This window comes from Eimeria necatrix, genomic scaffold (genome assembly GCF_000499385.1).
Source record: "Eimeria necatrix Houghton genomic scaffold, Enh_scaff20, whole genome shotgun sequence".
NCBI classification, from domain to species: Eukaryota; Apicomplexa; class Conoidasida; order Eucoccidiorida; family Eimeriidae; genus Eimeria; species Eimeria necatrix.
Genome location: NW_013655111.1, coordinates 178,502 through 199,970, shown reverse-complemented (window position 1 = coordinate 199,970; position 21,469 = coordinate 178,502). Strand labels below are relative to the sequence as shown.

The 21,469-nt window shown below is 51.5% G+C and overlaps 4 protein-coding genes across 4 annotated transcripts; 2 read left to right on the top strand and 2 right to left on the bottom strand.

Moving 5' to 3' along the window:
* Positions 1–113: 113 nt before the first annotated feature.
* ENH_00028720 (hypothetical protein) lies at positions 114–3,851 on the top strand (the record flags this gene model as incomplete). Its single annotated transcript, XM_013584728.1, has 9 exons — positions 114–598; positions 784–874; positions 1,044–1,199; positions 1,385–1,476; positions 2,353–2,626; positions 2,775–2,801; positions 3,139–3,197; positions 3,372–3,495; positions 3,663–3,851. The coding sequence occupies 9 exons, from the start codon at positions 114–116 to the stop codon at positions 3,849–3,851; spliced, it is 1,497 nt and encodes a 498-aa protein (XP_013440182.1).
* Positions 3,852–5,900: 2,049 nt separating this feature from the next.
* Positions 5,901–7,901, top strand: ENH_00028710 (hypothetical protein, conserved; the record flags this gene model as incomplete). Its single annotated transcript, XM_013584727.1, has 1 exon — positions 5,901–7,901. The coding sequence occupies one exon, from the start codon at positions 5,901–5,903 to the stop codon at positions 7,899–7,901; it is 2,001 nt and encodes a 666-aa protein (XP_013440181.1).
* A 1,643-nt stretch (positions 7,902–9,544) lies between these two features.
* ENH_00028700 (RRM domain-containing protein, putative) lies at positions 9,545–14,557 on the bottom strand (the record flags this gene model as incomplete). Its single annotated transcript, XM_013584726.1, has 12 exons — positions 9,545–9,648; positions 9,859–10,078; positions 10,199–10,540; positions 10,694–10,759; positions 10,927–11,084; positions 11,187–11,253; positions 11,397–11,507; positions 11,706–11,810; positions 12,053–12,405; positions 13,376–13,579; positions 13,897–14,036; positions 14,304–14,557. 12 exons carry the CDS (start codon positions 14,555–14,557, stop codon positions 9,545–9,547), a joined length of 2,124 nt encoding a protein of 707 aa, XP_013440180.1.
* Positions 14,558–16,514: 1,957 nt separating this feature from the next.
* Positions 16,515–20,202, bottom strand: ENH_00028690 (GTPase domain containing protein, putative; the record flags this gene model as incomplete). Its single annotated transcript, XM_013584725.1, has 9 exons — positions 16,515–16,562; positions 16,659–16,706; positions 16,965–17,012; positions 17,196–17,261; positions 17,442–17,633; positions 18,034–18,814; positions 18,998–19,204; positions 19,336–19,534; positions 19,680–20,202. The coding sequence occupies 9 exons, from the start codon at positions 20,200–20,202 to the stop codon at positions 16,515–16,517; spliced, it is 2,112 nt and encodes a 703-aa protein (XP_013440179.1).
* Positions 20,203–21,469: the final 1,267 nt, after the last annotated feature.

Genomic DNA, 21,469 nt, shown 5'->3' with positions numbered 1-21,469 from the left:
TCCCTGAGTTCCTTACTCACGTTCTGCATTCACATCACGACCATGTCACAGCCGGCCATCGAGGCCAGAAGAAGACCTTCACGGCTCTGAGCAAGCACTACTACTGGCCAGGGATGCGCGCGTATACTACTGCCTATGTTGATTCCTCTACTCACTGTCATACTTCTAAGTCTCTGAGCCAGACACCTGCAGGCCTTCTTCAACAGTTGCTCATCCCTTCTCGTCGCTGGGCATACGTGAGTCTCGACTTTATCACGGATCTTCCCCTTACAAAGACAGGGCACGACTGGATTCTCGTGATGGTCGACTCCCTCAGCAAGATTGCTCATTTCGTTCCTGCAAAGAAGCCATTCACAGCAGCAGACACCGTGGAGCTTCTCGCAGAGCGTCTTATCCGCTGTCACGGTTTTCCAGAGGTGCTCCTATCGGACCGGGAGCCCCGCTTCCATTCGGATCTTTGGAACCAGCTCTTTCGCCGCTTTAACATCAAACGGTGCATGTCCTCATTCTACCATCCCCAAAGCGACGGCCAAACTGAAAGGGTTTACCGCACACTGGAGCAGATGCTTCATACCTACATGCAGTCTGACGAACGCGAGTGAGAGCGTTTGCTTCCGGCCTTGGAACTTGCCTACAACACAAAAAGTCATTCATCCACTGGGCTCTCGCTTCGAGGTCATGATTGGCGAGAACCCCTTGACTGCTGCGGACCTTGATCGTATGCGCGTTAGCTCCCACGCTCACTCCTCCGATGACTAAGCTTTTCCGAAAGCTCTGCGACAGAGCACAGAGTCACATCCTGAAGGCAAAATGGCAGCAGAAGTACTACGCAGACACAAAGCGCCGAGCAGTGGAGTATGCGGAGGGAGACAAGGTCTGGCTCAGCGCTCAGCAGCAAGCACCTACCGCCTTTCCACTGCTGCCCTAAGTTCGAGCCCCGTTACCGCGGACCCTTCGAAGTCATCGAACGCATAGGAACTGTCGCTTACCGTCTCGCTCTGCCTCCCACTTATGAATGCCATAACGTTTTCCACGTTTCGCAGCTAGTTCCCCACCGCCCCCGCCCTCCCGCTTTAGTTCCCTCGGCAGCCGACGCTGCCTGGCCTCTTATCCGCGATGCAACAGGGAATACCACAGAGGAGAATGAAGCCGATTGTATTATGGACCAACGCGGCTCGGGAGATGAAGCCCAGTACCTCGTGAAGTGGCGCGGGACCCCTGAAGATCCAGCCACATGGGAGCACGCTCACCATCTTACAGGCTGCCCGGCTTTGCTTCGCACCTGGCGCCGCCGCCAACGAAGATGTCTTCAGGCTCGAAACAATGTTGGTCTCTCCGAGGCGTAGAGGTGTGGGCGCGTCACTTTCTGCCGCGCCGCGTGCAGGATGGGCAACCTTCAACGAGGAGAGGGGAGGGAGCGCTGCGCACCGCATGCGCTCACGGTGTCAGCTCCAGAAGAGAATGGAAATTGAAAAGGTAAAAATAACGTGTTTTGGGGTAGGTCTCTTCAGTCCGGCAAGGGGGGAAGTTGTAGTGCACAGGCACTACAATAGGGCTTGCTGGGGACCTATGAAAGATAGCTAGCCTGTGACCTACAAGAGGTCATAACACGGAACGAGGACAGGACCCTCTTACTAGAATCGAAGTAAGGCAATTTGTCGGCGAATTAGCGTGTATACACTAGACGTCCCTGTAAATACCCGGAGACTGGGGCTGGCGACAGCGCCGGCACCGGTGCAGGCCTCCTCCCCACAGGCACAGGCACAGGACCTAGGAGGCGAGAATCCCTAGTGGGGGGGGATTTTAAAAGAGCAGATTGAATAAACGTTTTTCATGATATTTCGGTTACTGTTTCAAGGAAATGCGCCGTAGGTAGACGGTTATCGTAGGCCCCTACTCAAGGGTGCAGGTAGCAGCGTAGTCGCAGCAGTAGTTGCTGTGCACTACACGTTTGTCCCAACAAGGGGGAGTGTACTAAGGGTGTGAGGGAGGCCTGTAAGAAGTGTGGAGGTATGGGACAAAATGATCGGGGCTGTCTTACGTACGACCGAGGAAGGAGTGAGACAGAGGGCAATAGCAGTAGACAGACCACTCGCCCCAATGCTGAGAGGACTGACGGTTTAAACGACAGGGGGTAAGCGTGATTGTGCACAAACTTTCTAGGCCACCTACCCACTGCAAGGGAATGATGCGGGCGGTAGAGACTGGCCCTAATGCCATTTCCGTCACTCTCGAGTGGTGGAACAAACTCCTCAACACGGACGATAGAGCTAATACAAGAGATGAAGACGCGCAAAGGACTCAGCCGCCATCGGAAACGCGGTGAGAGTCTGGGCCTGCGCCGGTGCGGAGGGAAGAGGCTCCGTACGAGAAGACGGACAGCAGCGGGAAGCCAACAGAGGTAGCACAAAAGGGCTACGGGCCAGAAGCACCAGAGAGTGTGCCGCAGTGGTGGCGGGAGACTTGTGTGAAGGAAACTTACCACCAAGGGGGAGCAGTGTGTTCTGTGGGTGCGACAGCGGTGCAACAATTTGGTGTGGCAGGGAGTCTGTGTGAGGCGCTCTTGGACACAGAGGCCTCGAGAAACTTTATGAGTCCTAAAACAGTCGAATGGCATCAGCTCAAGGTGCGGCGACTTCCAGAAGAGCATAGGTTTACAGTGGCTACCGGTGAACAGTTGCGCATTGATCGTGTCGTGACGGGGTTGATAATGTGGTGCTGACATGCACGCTTTTATAAAGGTTTCTTAGTATTGCGTGTTCCCTGTGACTCAGTACTTGGGCTGGATTGGCTGGCTGAAAGTAAGGTGTCCTAGTACTTTCAGTTAGACAAGTTAAGAACCTATGTGAATGGAAAGTGGTGTGAGCTACCTGCCGCCAGGAACAGTAAATAAAAACAACAGGGAGACAACTCTATCGTAGTACACTCAAGGACCCCTGCCGAGCAAGCATATGGGATGTTGGTGAAGCAAGTCGCGGGTATGTCAGCAGAGGAGGCTGCCATATTCTTACGCCCACTACCCAAAAGATACAAGCCCCATGCGACAAAAAAAGTAAAGATACTGATAGTGTCGCTTGTCCGTCAGGCGAATGCTGACGCAACGAGTCTCAGGGTACCATTGGACGGTTTGTATCTCAGACTGGCTTTTCCCGAAGCTCGCTCGCCTGTGGCACGGAGGTTCTCGGACGAATGGCAAGGTGCGTGATGCTGCGCGTTGAGTGGAAACAGACTTACATCCGGCAAGCGCCGTCTCAACGACAGCGGACGATGAGTAGGAGTCACCCTGGCGTACCGCTAAACTGGAGCATCCACAATTCGACGAGTGGACAAAGTCGACAGAGGCACACGATATCTCCTTTGAGATTATGAAGGTGCTGCAGGAGTATCAGGCGGCTTTTCTCGACATTTTGCGTAAGGGATTACTGCCGGAGCGCCCTCAAGATCCTCATATCCTACTGGCACCTAGGAAACTACCGGCGAAATCTGCGATATACCGTATGATACCAGATCAGTTTAAATTCCACAAATAGGAGATAGCTAAATTGTTGGACAATGGATGGATAGGTCCAAAGTATTTGCTTATCTGCTTTCCTACAATTGTGCTGGACAAGCGCGATGATGGTTCAGGGGAGCAAAAGATGCGTATGTGTGTCTATTATCAGGCTTTGAATGCCCTTACAATAGCCCCTGATTTTCTGCTATCTCCTATTCAAACCATTCTGGAGATGCTGGCAGGTGCCACGTATTTTCCTACTCTTGACTTTGAAACAGGATTCCACCAGATACGTATGGCTAAGGAGGGTCGCTGGAAGACGGACTCCCGTTCCGTTCTGCGGTTATTCGAGTATTGAGTTATGCCTTTTGACCTCAAGGGTGCGCCAGAGACTTTGCAGGCCAATACTAATGCCTATATACAACCTTTATCAGGCTAGGGCATCATAGCGTATCTAAGTGATGTTCTCATCTATAGTTCTGACCTCCCTGGGCACGTTTCTCTCCGGCGACAAACCCAAGTAGTTTCCTCAAACATCAATTCTACCAAAAGTTTCGCAAATGCAAGCTTGCAAAATAGGCGCTCACATACTTGGGCTATACCATCAGTGCTGAGGGCTTGGAAACCGCTGCGAAGCAACCCGGTGATGCTATACAGATAGAGTTTCGTAATCGCCAATTTATCTTTCGTTATGCGCGGCCTCCCTTGCACGTCTGCATTCATGGAATATGGAGATTCCGCGCCCCACAATTCCCTGATTTCCTTACACACGTTCTGTTTTCACATCATGACCATGTGACAGCCCGCCATCAAGGCCAGAAGAAGACCTTCACGACTCTGAGGAAGTACTACTACTGGCCAGGCATGCGTCTGCACTACTGCGTATGTGGTACCATGTACCCACTGTCGTGCGTGCAAGTCACTGAACCAGAAACCTACAGGCCTTATTCAACAGCTACTCGTCCCTTCGCCAGTGTGCTTTTGCCACTGCACTTTCCATGCTTCCAAACTCATGCTACACGTTACGCGCGACCTTCACGTGCCCGCCAAAGAAGCCGCAGTGGAGTGATTCAGTTTTGCACCTAATATTTTACCGTTGAGTAGGTGTATGTGTGTTTCTGACTCTGACTTTTCGTATCGTGCTGCATAAGGGGATAGCGAGTGCTGTAGATCCCGACTAACCAATTTAGAATCCCAGAGCAGTTTTGTAATGTTGATTGCATCCACTTTGGATGAACAGCCCCATTTTGTTCGTGATGCTTGCTGGGTTCACGGAGAAAAGAGACTAGGCGTCTGTGCCGCTCCCTGGCGTGGGCGTGACATTGGATACTTTTTTGGCTAGACATTAAACTAAGGCTGTTTTAGTCCCTAAATTGTCCTGTAGATATTGTCTCGCCATATTGTCTTACTACCTGTCGCTATGTTTTAGGTGGGCCACGCCACAAATATGGCATCATGGTCTTTGATCCCACTGTTTTCTCAGCAATGGCTGGAGTGTGAATACAAGTGACTGAGCGGGGACGCGTAGTCACTGGCATGACCAAAAAAGGTTTTAAAGTTTTTTTGTCAGTGAGATAACTTAACACTGTACATCTGCAGCTGGGCAGTGTAAATCACCAGGCAGCCCATTCGGGGTCCACTGCAGCCATTGTTGAGAAAACGGTGCGAATGAGTTAACAGTGGGCGACATAAAACAGTCTTCGCAGGAATCAAAAAAAAATATCACATTGCGATCTAGGCTATATCAAGGCGAAATTCGAGGTTCGGCGGAGCAAACGGATGCCTAGATCGGAAGCCACAGCACTTCACTTGTTGACCAAAAAAGGAAAGCGAAAGGAGGCACTTGCTAGCGCCAAAACTTCATGAACTTCGCAATCATTTTGAACTAAGCAGAAGCAATGCACTGTGCTGGCGCTGATCGCACTACAGTTTTGGCAGTGCACTGGAGCCGGCGTAACTCACCGCTGCACCCGCATCGGAGTTACTGCATGAGAGGCAGATCGCTGCATAGTATAGCTGCAGCGCTTAATCCACCAACTCCAGCAAGTTTTGCGTCAGAAAAGTGCAGGTGAAGGAATGGCAACGGAGGCATTACACTAGCAGTCGTGCTGTGGGTCCTAGACTTCTAAGAAACGGCGCGCAGCACGCCGAAGGGTGGGTTACGAAGCCCTGGGAAAAATATGAGTGTCTTTATAAACTGCGTCATCACATACCAAAAAGTGCGAGCTTATGGGCTTATGTATCCGTAGAGAGAGTGAACTATGTGAACCATTTCTAAATGCACCAGGAAAGTGCGAAAACAGTGCGCTTGTAGGATAATGTTAGACACTTCTGCTCGATGCCACTTCCAGAGTCAATGAGTAATTAGTGTCTTCGTGCTCTTGTTGCTCAAGAATCCCTTGGCGCGATGGCCGGAAGATATCACCTTTCAGAGGGGGAGAGGCATGCACTGTTGAAACCCTCCGTGATTCATATGGCAGAAGTAGTTCGAAACAATGTGAGCTCTGCGGGATCAAGGGACCCAGGCCAGCTTCGGGTTTTCGCCGGACGGAGACTAAGACGACAGCGCACATGTTGTTCATCCTCGCTTGCGTTATTTGCTTCCGTGGCTTCCCTTGTGGCTATTGTGGCTTTTCTAGCCCTGTGTCTGGCCGCTGATGTCGGGAAACGGGGGGCGGGAGTGGAACGACGTATTCTTTCAGACATCGGGGGAGATAACGAGCTCTCTGATGTTCTAGAAAGTTGTGTTTCGCTGGAGGAAGACCTTCGTCTTCATCGCGCTGCTTCTGTGCTTCAAGGGAGAAATTGGTCTGGGCAGCCTTTGCAATTGTATGAGCCTACCGAACTTATCGATCGACACACCGATCAGAGATTTCTTCGATTTGGTGGAGAATTTCACGACAACTCTAGGGGATTCGCTGGGATGGAATCTAGTGCAGTTGAAGGAACTTCGCTCTCGTGGGGCGGCCAGAATTATGAACCGTTTGGACAGGCGATCCAGTGGCACTCGGATCAAAGGCCTGAATGGCCTTCGGCTGGACAGAGTGACAGCGATGACGCTACCAACGAGGGAAGTGATCGTGGATTTGGGGGTTCATCACACACCACCGCACAGCAACAAGTGCTAGCTGGCGATTCCTTGCCTCGCGAGAATGGAAATAGCAACGCTTTCGATGCTTTAGCTCCAGATGCCTGGCTGGGATTTATTCCGCAGTTACTTTTTGAAAATGAAGAGATGGAAAAAGCACAGATGAGCAATTTTGGTCAATCTTCAGTCGATAATTCGGAGCAGTTGACCACGCAACAGTTTGTGCCTTCGCTGCATTTGACGCCACCGCCTGCTGCTTGTTCGGCATCCCCGAACACAGATGACGCAAGACGTCGTAGGGGTCTACAGTTAGGAAGCTGGACCTTAGGGATTGTACCTGCATTCAGTTCGCATGGCATACAGCAAAACCCCCGCGATGAAGCAGTAGAGGCGGCACTCCAGGAGCGCGCACACATGACAGCAACCTGGGGTGCATTGGCCTCAAAGACTGCCGAGCAAGTGTGTTCTTCATCAGGATCGTGTTTGGAATATGCATGCAGAAATGGCCGTGGTTGTGTTGATACTCAACCCACAGCTGTGGGGCACACATCGGAAGCCTATGAGGAAAACGCACAGCAAGCATTACACGCACTAGGAGATGTAGCTGACATGCATCGGGAGCCGGAGGTGTTGAGCTCTGATGCCGCTGAGCCGGAAAGCCAGCAGGCGAAAAGGAGGCGTTTTTCGAGGGACATAAGCTTGCATCCTTTTGTGCGGCTGCCTGTGGTTCTTCGGAAAGATATCCACCGGAGGTTTCGTAGTGAGTGTGTACTGGGAAATTATGTAGGTGACACAAGCCCAATGCAGATGTATGTGATAATGCGTGACCTGTTTGCGAAGCCTGCACTAAATGCTGAAGAGGTCGAGCTGCTTTTGACTACAGCTGAACGGTTGGCCAATTATGCAAAAAAAAAGTTGTGCAAGAGTACGAAAACAAAGGCACCAACCTATGTGGCTAAGAAGTTGGCATCAATGCTTGTGGCACTTGATTACCTGGTATGCACGATCGAGCTGCTTGGGGACAAAATGGATGCTAAAAGTTGGTGGCGCCCGCTTGTACAGGGCATGAATACAGACTATGAGATTCCGAAGAAGCGATATGCATTACCAGAGACCAACAGTCTGGTTGAGTGGACTGCCCGTATGAGTGCTGCATTGTCCATTTATAAGACAGGAGTGCGCCCACCGCTTGAAGAGATTGTTCAACTGAAACAGATGATATTTACACGCTTGTGCGTCAATTGTCAGTTTGAGAATAGACTGTGGGATCTTTGGCGGGAAGATGATAGGATGTTTTCTGGCACCTCGGAGACAACCTAGAGGTGAAGTTTGCAGCAAACACGCTGGTCAGTGGAAACCCAGCGCTGCCGCCTCCCACGTAAAATACTCTTCACCCACCGGCAAAGTTTTGCGATGCCGTGAGCTCTTGTAATCCTCCACAATTTTATGCTTTTCAATTAATGTGCTGTCGGGATTATGCAAAGGGGGCGGGGCTTTTAGAAGCTTGTTAATTTGGCTCCTGAAGTGATTTTGGGACCGTCTACGTTCCCACTTTCACATGCTTGCTATTAGTGTATTTCCTAGATGCAGTGTCAAAGCTCGCATATTTTTGTGCATTCGGCATCATGCAGAGGCTCCCCTACAAGGGCTTCTATGTGGCTTCTTCTACAGCAATTTTTGGGACGTGCCCAATTTTACATTGGAAGCAGCAGTGTATCCCCTAGATGCTGTGTTGAAGCTCGCATATGTTTTTCCTCTGCATAGCCACTTTAGCATCATATGCAGTACTGATTACACTATGTATTTTTTGCGGCTTCGCGTCGTCCGGAGTCAGTCAAGTTGCAGCGGAAGAAAGCAGCAACGCGGGTATTCGGGTGCAGGGACTTTCCAGCTATTTGTCATGAGAAGTCTGCGCAACATTTGGCAGGCTGGCATCAGAGCCATGACGTATCCAACATTTATCCTGGATGACGCGGAGCAGAAAAGATGCAAGCTGCCGTGGGTGCTTTCTCACGGAATGATCAGCGCAGCAGGGCTCTCTCCTGACCCTCACTAGTGCGGCGGCAGCCGGTTTTAACAGACATTGAGAGGAGGAAGTGCGCCACTTGCTTCTGGATGGGCAGGTGGCACTCTAGATATTCTGCCGCGTGCCCACTGCCTAGCTGTCCTGTCCTGGACGCATCATTTGGCTCAACTTCACGAAAGTCTATGAAGTTGTCCAGAAAATATGAAGTGTCTCGTGCTGCAAGGGTTTAACCTGTGGCGTCTGCGCACATCGTACGTTTCGCTGTAGAGCCGTCTCCGCAAAATCCGCCCATTAAAATAAGAACAACTTGGCACGCATCATTGATGCTACAATACAGTTCAGACACGTACGCGTGTTGACCAGTCCGTATACGAGTAATTTACGCATATCTGCTTATGCCCTAGCTCGAAAGAAGTGCACTCAACTGATCCCCCTAATAAAATAAAACAATCCTTACGATAGCATGAGGCTCAGCACGCTCTCTATGAGCTCGATGGCGAGACACAACAGCATGCACTGGCACTACATACACGTGGCTTTGGCGCCCGAAATGCTCTTCACATAGTGCTCCCTAAAGATGACGTGAGAACAACGTAGCCAGATACTCGAAGTCAAAAAGAGCGCAGTCAATTCTCGCGTGTAGCTAGCGCATGTTAGCTAAAATACCAGCCCCACGATCCGTCTTTCACTAACAAGGCAATGCTCAGCAGCGACGTGGAGACCACCTCACACCATGCGCCTTCGCATGGGACACAGACAAGAATGCAGCGGCTTGTGACTGGGGTGTCCGCATAATTCCAACAATAGGTACAATCCAGTGCGTTCGCATCGTTATTGCCATTGAGAATCGCCTGTGACAAGTTGCTAATCTGTTGCTAATCCGCAGGAAGCTCCTCAAAGCCACTTGTTTGTAAGACTCTCAACAACGACCGCGATTTCACCACTTGCAGCACGAACCTGCTGCTGCGAATCCCACACTCTTTGCGGAGCCCAAAACAGGAACAATCGGATGCCGAGAGCTAAAACGTCCGGTCTCGTTCTCTGAACGCTGAAGCAACAAGTGCAAGGGACCACACAAACACAGCTAAACACGCCTTAGCTGAAAGCTGTTATGGCAGCCCCAACGGCAGCCCCAAGGGAAATTCACGTCCCATCAGGCCAAACCAGCCGACCCTTTGATGGCCAGTCGTCTATATGCTAAGTGCAAGTGCACCTGAAGAGATGTTAATTGGAACCTGTCAATTGACTCACCTCGGGGGTCCCCTCCCTGTGCTGCAAAGGTCATCTCCTGCTTGCTTGCAGGGAAAAGCTCAATATACCGCCGATCCATCCGAGCACCATTCTTTGCCTGCAGGGCTCGCCAGGTTTCACTAACGTCCGAAAACTGAACGTACGCCTCTCCAGAAGGCCGTCCATCTATAGGGATAGTTGAGGGAAGAATGGCTGTCATGTGGAAACCTTGGAAGAATTGCTGAAGAAGGAAACACAGAAGCTGCTGCACCCATGAGCCGAGAAGGCATTCCAGCCAGAAATTGAACTACCATGAGCTTTGCTCAAATGCTTCCGAAGTTCCACTTCGTCGCTCTCTCACCACAATGTGCTGCTCATTTGCATTGAATGGCATTCCTCTGAGTCTCAAGACAGTATAATTCCATCCAACGGGAATAGGAGCGACATCCTGTACAGGTGGACTCTGCACAACTTGTGCAGGTGATTGGGTGTAGGCCGCCTGCTGAGTAGCACCTCCGTACCCTCCGTAGATATCACTGGGGGCACCATAGCCACCATAGCCTCCCTGTGGCGCCCCCATGCCATCCATGCCCCCGTAACCTTGAGCGGATCCCATACCTGTCGCCATGGTTCCGTATGGCTGCGGCGCCGGCGCGTAACCTCCGCTATAGGGTCCCTGGGCAGTGGCCCCCATCATACGAGCCTGTCACGCAAGAAACAATAGTACGCAAGCGCGTGTTCATGCCAATGAGCATAAACAAGCAGTTTAGCACGAAAGAGTGACCGAGCATAATCTAGCCCTATATCTCACGTTTACTGGACGGGGCATGCGCATGGCACCCACACCCACACCCACGTCAGGTGGTATGATCCTCCCAGGCCGCTTTGCTCTATGCATTTCCTCTCGAGTTGACGGATATACCTAAAGGTACCGAAGCAAGCGCGCAGCGAATGCATTGCAGTTAGATCTAACTAACGAAATCTAAGTAGCGGAAACCAGAAAATTATCCAACTGTTCAAAACATAAGTGCGATGCAGCGCATCTGTCACGAAATGCCTGCTATGGCGTGCATCGTTCCGCAGCCGCACCTCGACAAACCGGCGGCCAAGGTATTTCCTGTGCAACTTCTCCTTCGCTGCATCTGCAGTGGCTGCGTCTGGCAGTTCAACGTACGCAATACCATTCATCCTACCGTCCACCGCGACGCCCAACACGACAGAGTCGAGCCCAATCTCAAAACCATGCTCTGAAGTGAAACATAGCAGCCAGTTCCTAAAACACAGCCTGAAAAACAAATGAGCAGCTCTGCCATACGCCATACGGGCTGTTATAGCGTGTGAAGGCGCACCTTGAAAAAAGTTGACGACATTCATTTCAGTGCAAGTCCACGGCAGTCCCCGCAGTTTGAGGACGGTCTGCAGTAAAACCATCCAAAACATCGATTCACCCTCGTTCCCAATGTCTCCTTCGATCCTTGTATCAGGATTACTGCACCAGGAACGCAGGCTTTGAAGAAGTCATGAATGCATGCTTCTGGGAAATCAACCCCAAAACTCACCAAGTTCAGCACCTTAACGTCAGCATCGCGGCCATCCCGGCTGTCCGAGCTCAGCATCGCCACTCGCCGTTGCTGGGCCCTCTCAAAGTCTTCCGCACTGGATCGGAATACCTGGTGAACACAAAAGCAGCGTCAATGTGACCACGCATGGAAGGTCCGGTTCGGACGGTCCTAATCCAATTCAGGGGCAACAATGGATATCATCGTTCTCATCCATCTGCATAGACTCTGGCGTTCCCAGACGCCCTACATATAATACGCAAAATGCACGCCGCTTCCTGTAGGAAGACAGCCAGTGAGACCACTCACTTCTATCCAGCGCGCACCCATCATACGGCCGTGTAGCATCCGGACCGCCAGGTCCCTCATTTCCGTCGTGTGAACGTTCACGTAGGCCTCCCCCGTTACGCGTTTCTGAAGAGCCCACCATCCAGCAGCAGCATCAAAATGTCCCACATACTCCGCCGTAATTCCCCTTGGCACAAAATGAAGTGAGGTTCTATCACTTGTGAAATCATGCCAGCGCATAAACAAAGCGTCCTCGTGCCTCTATTCCTCCAACTTCCGCAGATGATCCGACCAATATTTTAAACAATACTTAGGACCGCCTGTGAATGCTTAAAACTACTGTGCTGGGAGAAAGTAAATGCACGCACGTTAAGGCCGACGCAGACGCAGACATCTGATTCCCTGATTTCGACCACGGGTTTTACAAAGCGGATAATTGCGTCTTCGTTTACATCCCACGGTAGTCCCCTTAAACGGATGTGTGTCCCAACGCCAGGAATTCCATTTGATGCAGGCGCTGATAAAGGTTTGGGGGTCTGTCGTGGAGGATCCTCAACGTTCACGCAGTGCTCCTTAAGCAGCACCAGACCCTTAGAGAGCAGCAGAAACAAAATGGCACACATGCACCTACACGCCGCCAACCCCTCCTCCCTCCCTTCCGGTGCTGCCAAATGCAGCGCGCCCGCAGCCGTGCCCAAGCTCCTCAAGTCATCCCCCTTTACTGCAAACAAGAACACCGAAGACCCCACACAACCCAAGCTACGCCGCAAACGGGCTCCACCATGCTAAACCAGACGCATCCTGCAGGCCACGAAGGCACAATTTTTGCCGCCGCCATCATCAGCACCCTCCGCCTGCAGGTTAACGCGTCTTAGCCCTTCGATATATGCTAGCGGCTCGGCAGAAAAACATAGGATGTTTCAGTAACAGCACGCATGCAATTACCACCTTGCCAGAACCGACGGACAAAGAGTATTAAGCAAATAAACAACGCAAAGACAACAGTTAAAAATGGACATCCTGCACGGACTCATCCTGCCAAATGACCACCTAACAACATAGTAAGCTGTGCGCTGATGTTCGGCTTCCACATAAGGCATGTGTAGAGCTCCAACAAAACTCGTCCTGCCCAAACCGAAAAAACTTCGAAAACAATTCCCCATTCACTGAAGAACCATGGGAACCAGCCTACAAAAAAATAAAAATGCGCCTCATGAACCACACTCCCCGAAGTATCCCAATCTTTTCAGTACAATCGAAGAAAGCGCACTGAAGGAACAGCGCTGACAAGCCCTACTTATTCCTTAGTCTCAGCGTTGCCAATGGTGATCAGCGAGGGAAAACTTTAATGCGTCTCAGTGGAGCGAACGTCCAACAGAACGTGCTATATGGATCATTCAGCACAGCCAGGCTGGAGTGCTCGTCGCATCGAGCCAACGCTCTCAACTAAACACGCTAACTGTTTCATTAGGATTGGCGCACTAACGTCTGACCACACAGATAATGTCAAGATCGAATGTAACTTCGTCCAGACAAAATCTCTGCAAGCCGCGTCGTGAAGTCGCCATCTCACTCGCACATGAGGAATAGCCCGAAACTTCCCCCACTCCACTTCACTGCATGCTCCTGTGGGAAAACGTTTATCGCAGCTGTTCCGTTCCAAGTAAAGTGGCCTGCTTGCTTGAACTTACTGTTCATGAACTGTTCGATGACACGTTTCAGCACCACCACTTCTGCAAAATGCGGATATAGCGTCACTTGGCGCGAGGCAGCACAGGTCCTGAATTCCTTCAACTTCTCTACTCCATAAACGCACAGTGTTGCTGGGTTCGCGCCGTCTTGGCTTCTTTGGAATATAGCCGTGTCCAGCTTTTGAATAGCTTCTCCTAGTGGCGCTGCGTGTACCACACCACATGCTCTCCGCCACAGCAGATACGGTCTAAAGCCAGACGCCCCTTTATGCAGCCACTCAACAACTTATTGTGTCAATTAAGCAGCAAGACGAAGCAGCACAGCCGTTGACTCAGATCGTGCACGCAACACCGGAGGTCAGTTGGGTGCGTGCCACCCAAGTCCAACTTAACGAAGGCAACCGGTGCCGCGAAGCTTTTGTGTGCCTTGCACAAAGGTGCTCCAAAGGAAATCTGAGCACTGTGGGAAGCACGCATGCATGAGACAAAATGAAAGGGGCCTAAAGGGGTTGCATGCGCACAAGCCGTAAAAAGCTGCTCCTGTGTTACCCCCAAACTTGATAGGAGATCGGCTGGGGCCAACAACAGCTCAGGGCGGACAAGAACAGAAACCTCCTCTAAGGACTGCCGCGTTGCCACATCAAAAACAATCCATGATATCCTGCAGAAAAACAAGACGGAGATGATGAGCGAAGTCCAAGGCTGCAAGCTTTCACGTGACGCTCTCCTGGAATCTTCTAAATATACCCGACGCCACAGCAGACCCAGTAGTGATACCAACACGCTCATGCACCAAATAGCGCGATTTCGGACGCCTGCTCATTGGTGTAGTGAAACTGAGCTCGAGGAACGCGCATTGCAGGAGATGAGATGTATGTCCACATACACAAGCATTGTGAGGCGATGTAGGCAGGGGCTCAGCACTCACTCAACCACCTCCGTAATGTTGCCTGCCTTTACAAAGGAGAAATCAACTACGAAGAGAGTCGGGAACAGCTGTCCGGTAAGCGTGACCTCAGGGGAACTGCTAGCTGCAGCGAGCTGCGCCGCCGCCGCAGCAGCAGCTGCTGCGGCAGCTACCGCCTCCGCTGTGCTAGAGTTGCTGTTGCTGCCTGTGCTGGAATCAGCTGCGCTCTCTTCGGGAGCTGCAGCCACAACCGCCTGGGGTTCTTCTGTTGACATTCTTTCCGCAGCCCAGATATCGAATCTGCAAACAAAAGTGCATAGACACATCTATACAACTCAGCAGACACATTATGCTTCAAAAAAAAACACAAAATGACAAGGGCACGCGGAAGCAGTTAAAGTAGGCTACAACGAGCTGCAGTACAAGCAAAAACGGGTTAAGCAACACGAGCAGCTGCTTCATGCAGCTGCAAGTCAAAACACATTGCGTATCCCAGCGGAACCAATGCCCTCAGCGCCTACAGCAATGGCCTCAAGACCCCTCAACAATTCTGGCGGCCTTCGGCACGCTTTCGAAACTGTCTGCATTGCAGCAGCGCTGGTAGTGCTACTCAGGCTCTCCCTGCTCTCCACTGCCCCATAGGTGAGCCACCAGGAGTCTCAAGAATCCAAATGGTGTTGAACAGCACTGGCTTTTCTTCAAATTCGACCTACCGAGCGAATCAGCTGTCAGCCAGTAACCAAAGCCCCAGCCTCCTGGAGGTACGGTGGGGGCCCTCAGGGGCAACGCCGAGGCAGGGCTAGGGGGTGTAAGTACAGCACGGCGATGAATAAACAAACAAAGCTGCACTATTCACCTACCTTCATTGAAATGTTAGAGGGGAAACACAAACACCAAAGGCCCCAAAATTGGGGCTTGGGGCTGTCCTGTCCGGGAGACAGGCTGCTGCTACTACATACATCCCATGTTAGGTACAAATGGGAGCACTCGCAATGAATATGATTCTCTCAAGTATGTGGAACGAAACCACACCGATTATACTGAGCACATTATCCATGGTTATGCATTTTGCAGCTGCAGTAAATGGAGAGAACAATTCGGAAATGGTGTCGTATTCCACACCAGCCAACGACCCCAGCAAGAAATGCTCTGCCTTCCTCTCAGCTGGTGGGCCGACCCGAAGATCTAAACAAGCTTTTCCAAAGAACCATCTAAAAACCGTACAGGCAAACGCAAAAACGTACACTGCCTCCCCTAAACTGAAGTACTGAAGGGGTGTTGCCTCTTGTTTCGCATGCGCCCAGCCGATCTGTGTCGCTTTCGTAGGACCCAATTGCTCGAATCACCGAGCGTGCTTCTGGGTTGGGGATATACACAACGCATTTTTTTTTCGAATCCTCCGAATCCGCACTTGAAAAACACAGCAGTGCATGCACGAACTCCACACTGAACATCATGTGACCATCCATGTTAGCAGCGAAGCGTGATTTAGTCTGAAGTGTTCTCCACTTTAGTGACAAGCACGGCGCAACAGTAGGCGTCAATGGCGTGGGATGGCATCACGTAAGAGCACGCAGAGGGCTCTACGTCCTCCCTGCCTAGGACATCATTGTCCGCTCTGCAAAGCCATCTGTAGAGCATGCCACACACAATGGGGTGCGCTGCGTGTACTACGCTTCTACTATGGAACGCCTGCGTAGATGACGTGTTGTACATACGGAGCACACGGGGAATACGCGTGTATTTCGTCCTACGCTGCCGTGCGAAATCAATCCTACGGCCTGGCGAGTCCACGACTCAAATACCACACCTGAGTGCTACCGTTCCGTATAGCTGGAGGGCACATTGCTATCCACTCAGGTGAGAGCAATGCTGGTCAGCTCATATAGATGAGCCTGTCAGTAAAATATTAGCTGTTTCGATGCCCCCACAGGACTTGAGGACCTGCGGTTCAACTAGAGCGTGTCGCGCCCAAAGAGCAAGAAAAGTTCTCCAGGCAGTCAGCTGACTAGCGCCTTGATGCAAACAAATTGGCTAGCTGGGAAGCCAGGTATTCTCTAAGACCGGGCGAAAGCACGTAACACGTATCTTATGGGTCACATAAGGCCAAGACAAGTGGAGCCTTCCACGACCAGAGGCACCGCAAGGAAGTGCAGGTTAACATTTACTGGTTCATTAGTGCTACAACGCTGCTGCAATGACAGCAGCAGCAGCTGTATGTGGAAAGGTGCCTCAAAAGTCTTCCGTCACCTCTGTTTGGCCCTCAGTTGCCTTGTCTTCCTAAACCACAGCACGCGCATGAAACCAATCAAGCACCTACGCAGCTAGCTCCGGGCTGCAGAACACCAGAAACCCCTGAAGGCCACGCCCACTCACCTCCATCGACACTGCTGCCGCCTCTCCACGACGCATTTTCTTTTCCAGCTGGAAGCCACACACACAGAAGAGTAGCAAATCTTTACACCTTTGCAGCAATTAACTGCAGCTCGTCCGACCAACAGCAGAAAATAACAGCAACGTAAGGCAGCAGCTACAAAACGCAGCACCCGTGAATAGTAGTAATGAACTGCAGCATAAGGAGAAGCAACAAACACCAGCACAAAACGACGAAAATAACAGTAAGCAGCAGCAACGGCCAGTGGCGTTTATCAGCAGCAACTCTATAGGCAGCAAATTCCATACCTTGCGCTGCTTCTGTCGTGCAGCCACATGCTCCATCCGTTCAGAGGCCTGCATTTCCCCACAGGCTCTCTACCCCACATCGTCACCTGTAAACTTTCAAAACCTAAGACTTGATGCTAAACTCTAATTACGTGTTTGCAAGCCCCAGTTTTCCGACTTTATACCGAGCACCGTCACCAGAAACCCTAAACCATGGTAAGAACGACTTGTCCCGTGCAACCTTTTCCGCACCTCTGTTTTGGCTCGCTGTTCTTCCCGTTGTCTCTTTGTCATAGCAATGTCTCTAAACATAAGGCGCTGCATCAGCAGCAACAAAAAAAGGAGTCAGCAAGGCTGCAATCAACGAAAGATACAGGTCCCTGTCTCAATATATAAATGGAAACGACCATATCACATCGCCGTCACACCGCTGCCATTGTTGCTGTTGCTGTTTTTGCTGGGCCCGCTGGTACAGCTGTCGTGCTGCGCTGCGCTCACCATCGCTCCATGCCCAGAGTGAGACGCCTGCGCGTCTTCACTTTCTGCTTCTGCTTCTGGCCCTCTGGCTGGTGCCGATGCTGCTGCTGGCGTGACTCCGAGAGCCGCCAGTTGCCTGTCTGCAAGCTCTTGCTGCAGCGCAGCAATGGCCTCGTCCTCCATATCACTTTTGTTGACAAGTCGGACAGGCTCCTGCAACGACAGCAACAACAACAGGGGTAAAAGGAGGAAAACATGGAGCTGGAAAAATGGAACTCAGCTCTAACGCATTGCACCCTTCAATTCCGTCTGCTCATTCCATCCCAGAAGAGAAACTGGGAGAGTAGATACATAACAACTAAACAAGAGGACGAAATGACAAGCAGACAACCTAACGAAGTGCCAGTACGAAAAGCAAATGGGTCGATCAAAAGATTCGTAAATGGGCGCAGACCGGGAGCCATAAACAGATCGAAAGCGACATTTAAGTGCGTGGATGCTTTATACCATAAGCAAAGTGACGAGCGTGACTAATTGCATCAGAAGTTAACTGGATACTGTAAATGACCGAGAAGGCAGCTATTAAATTAACTAGTGAGCTGTCTCAGCTCACATTATCCCTGAAGCCTGACGGCAAAGAATAGTAGGGAATGCTCCCCTCTTGCCACCCCTGAAGAAACATCTTCGCCGCTGCATCTATATCTGCTGTTCCTCCCTTTAGCAGCTTGCCTCTACGCATTGCCAGTGCGTGCAATGCCTCTTTGGGGTTTGAAAATGATGGCAAGTGGTACAGTCGCTGTAGTGTCTGTATGCATGAAATCGATATCAGCGCCTCGGCGACTGCAACAGGATCTGGTATCTGTGGCACCGGTAGCAGTGACTGCAGCAGCACAGATGCAGAAGCCACCAATGGCTTCTCCAGTTGCCGCCCCTGCTGCTGCTCCTGCTGTAGAGCTAGGATGGACAGGGGATGCGGCAGAATGGTGGCTCTGTCCTCCTCTTTTGCTGGAGGCGCAAAAAGCACCCCCGGGGAGTCGATGAGCTGTGTTTGCGAGTCCAGTTTGATGAACTTCAACTGGCGAGTGCTTCCAGGCAGTGCAGCGACTGAAGCTGTACATGCGCTACGGGTCAACGCGTTCACCACGGAGCTCTTGCCCACATTTGGATAGCCCACAACCCCAACAGTCATGAACGCCTTGCTGCTGCCGCTACCACCTCCGAACGCAGGACGGCTGGAGGAACTGGTGGCGGAGGCACCGCTCTCGGCGGCAACTGTGTCGTTTTCCGCTGTTGATGTTGCTGCTGCAGCCCCACGAGACGGTTTTGCTGCAGCATGGGCTATCGAAGACAACAGCTTCAGAAGCGGCTGCACGCCTAAGGCGTGTGAACTACTTCTGCAGCAAAGCCGAAACATAGGACCCCAGAATCTAAAATTTAAGCCATGAACTCTAACGCTTAAACGCTGTCTTGCCACCAGACGTAGCCTCAGCATCAACAAACACCTGGTATTACAAGAACTTATAGAGCTTACGTCCGAACTTAGATATCATGCCCAAAGGCTTACGACTGAAACTTACCGCTTTAGTTTATCTGAGGCGTGGAGGGGGTCTGCTGCGCACCATCTGCCTCTGCGCTTGCCGGCGCTGCTACTGTTGCTACTGCTGCACTTGAAAGCCAGGACAGGACACGCAGAGCTGCGCTGCAGGTGATGCAGCCACGCCGCCAGAGCAGCAGCAGGCAACAAGTCAATCTTATTCAGTAGCAAGATGACCTTCTTTCCTTCCCTGGAAACGCAGGCAGCATAACCTAAACCTAAGGTGGAAAATGCAAGCATAGACCAGCAGTACCACGTACAGGCAAGGCTTAGCGTCGAACCCTAGAGCCTGTGCTGCACATCCAGAAGCGTTCAGCTTACCGAAGTGCCCATCGCTCTAGACCCGCACATCGAAACGCCAGGGGCAGTCGCGCGTCTAAGACATGTATAATGATGTCTGATGCTGCCAGGAGCTGCCGGAGCTGCTGCTGCTGCTGCCGCTGCAGTGCAGCGACATGCTGCTGTTTGCTACTGCTCAGAGTCAAAGAAGAAGCAATCGACTGAAGCGCCAGGTCCGCCTCTGCACGTACATTAAACGGGAATAAAAAAACTAAGCTTTTACAATCGTAAGCCCTGAAGCTCCGCCGTGAGACTGGGGAACGGCTTTCTGCGGGCCACTGGGGGTTCGCAAGAAGCTTTGTGGTGGCTACTGCTGCGAGACGAACCCGAAGGACCAGCAGCTGTTGCTGCTTCAAAGGTCGTCGTTGCTGCTGCTGCCTTGTCCGCGATTCGCTGCAGAGCTTCGGCGTCTGTTGCTCCGTCTGCCTGGACAGCTGCAGCAGCTGCTTCGGACTGCTCTTGACGCTGTTGTCGTTGTTGTTGCTTCTGCTGCTTCCTCTGCTCCCGCTCTCGCTGCAGCTGTTCCTCCCTCTCCTGCTTCTGCCGCGCTATATTCGCCAAGAGTTCCGCCTTGAAAGGGTAAGAATTCGGAATACCAGGGTCCCGGCGAAACTCTGAATGCCCATAAGCAGCGGCAGTAACAGAGGAAGTAGCAGCAGCAGCACCAGCCACCGCCACGAGCCAGCCAAGAGGCCCCAGCCATAGATGGAACATTGCCGTGGAAGACCACCTCAGCAGCAACACAGTGACGGCGGCAGCAGCTCCAGCAGCAACAATAGGGATGAAGGCGCCAAGTCTCATCTTACTTTTCCTAACAGGGCCGTCTTTGTTCTTCGCCACCTTTCGCATTTTCCTTCGATGCTCCCGGACTTTCTTTTGAATCTGCAGGACAACAGCAGCTAGCATCTGCATCTTGTGTTTTGAATTGGGGTGCTTTTCTACCCATGGGGAAATACTTTACTTGTAGGGCCTCAAGTCTACGGTTAGGCCGTGTGGCTTTGAAACTGGGGCTTACGTTGTACTTCTGTGAGAGCTTCCGCCTCTTAGATTGCTCTAAACACAAACACAACCCACACAGGATGAACTCCTGACCTCAAACGCTGAACTATAAGCCCTCACGCCCAAGCCCTTGAGGCCACAGCGCATCAAGATGGTCAACACATCGATGCAGGAAGGCAACACAGTGAAGCTGCTGGCTCCGGCTTTGAGATCGTAGGCCCTTGAACTGATGGCTGTCGTGTAGGCCTTTGAAATTCAAGGCACAAGCCTTGGTAATTAGGACGTAGGGTCTAGGCCAGGCCTTACTTTTAACCTTGGCCATTTTCCAACGAAGGCGCAAGACTCTCGGGGAGAACTTGACACGGCCACTGGGGGGTTTTAAATCCTCTAAAATCTATGCCATCCGTTCAAAACCCTAGAAATTTAACAACGAAACGTACGGCATTTGTGCCTTAACCACTAAAAGCACCCCTGAACGGAGTAAATCATGGGGGCCCCCGTCGCCCCACACCGACGCTGCTGCGGATAGTGAGGGGCCCATCGGAAGATTTACCTCTGGAACTAACACTGTCTGACCCACGGACAAATTCAAAGTCTAAACAAACTAATTACATATTTTAGAAGGGAATTAAAGACGCAAATGACGTCAGCAGCAACACTTTTGGACACTATGCTTGCTGCGGTTGGCGCTGTCGCTGCGGTTGATGCTCTTGGTTGTTTGTGTTAATGCTGCTGGAATTTATGCAGTAGCTTCGTCTCCGCTTCTTTTTCTGCTGCTACCTACGGTGCTGCAGATCTTGCTGCTACTTACGCTGCTGCTCTATGTGCCGCAAGCTAGGTACTCAAGAATAGGCGTTAGGAGTTCAGCATTTCTCTCCACATTTACACTTCACCGGGCATGTGACAGCGGTTTTACGTGACTGTAAGGGCTTAGGGTTTAGTCTGCAGCATCTTGGTGTAGATATCATGTTTTTGGATATCAGTACCAAGACGCAGGCCCCGGACACCAACGTTTAAGGCTTTCCCTACTGGCGAAGCCCTCGACAGACTGCCCTCCATCACTTTGCTTCTTCCGTCTCGGCCGCTAATCCCATGGCCGTGCTTTAGACTTCACCTG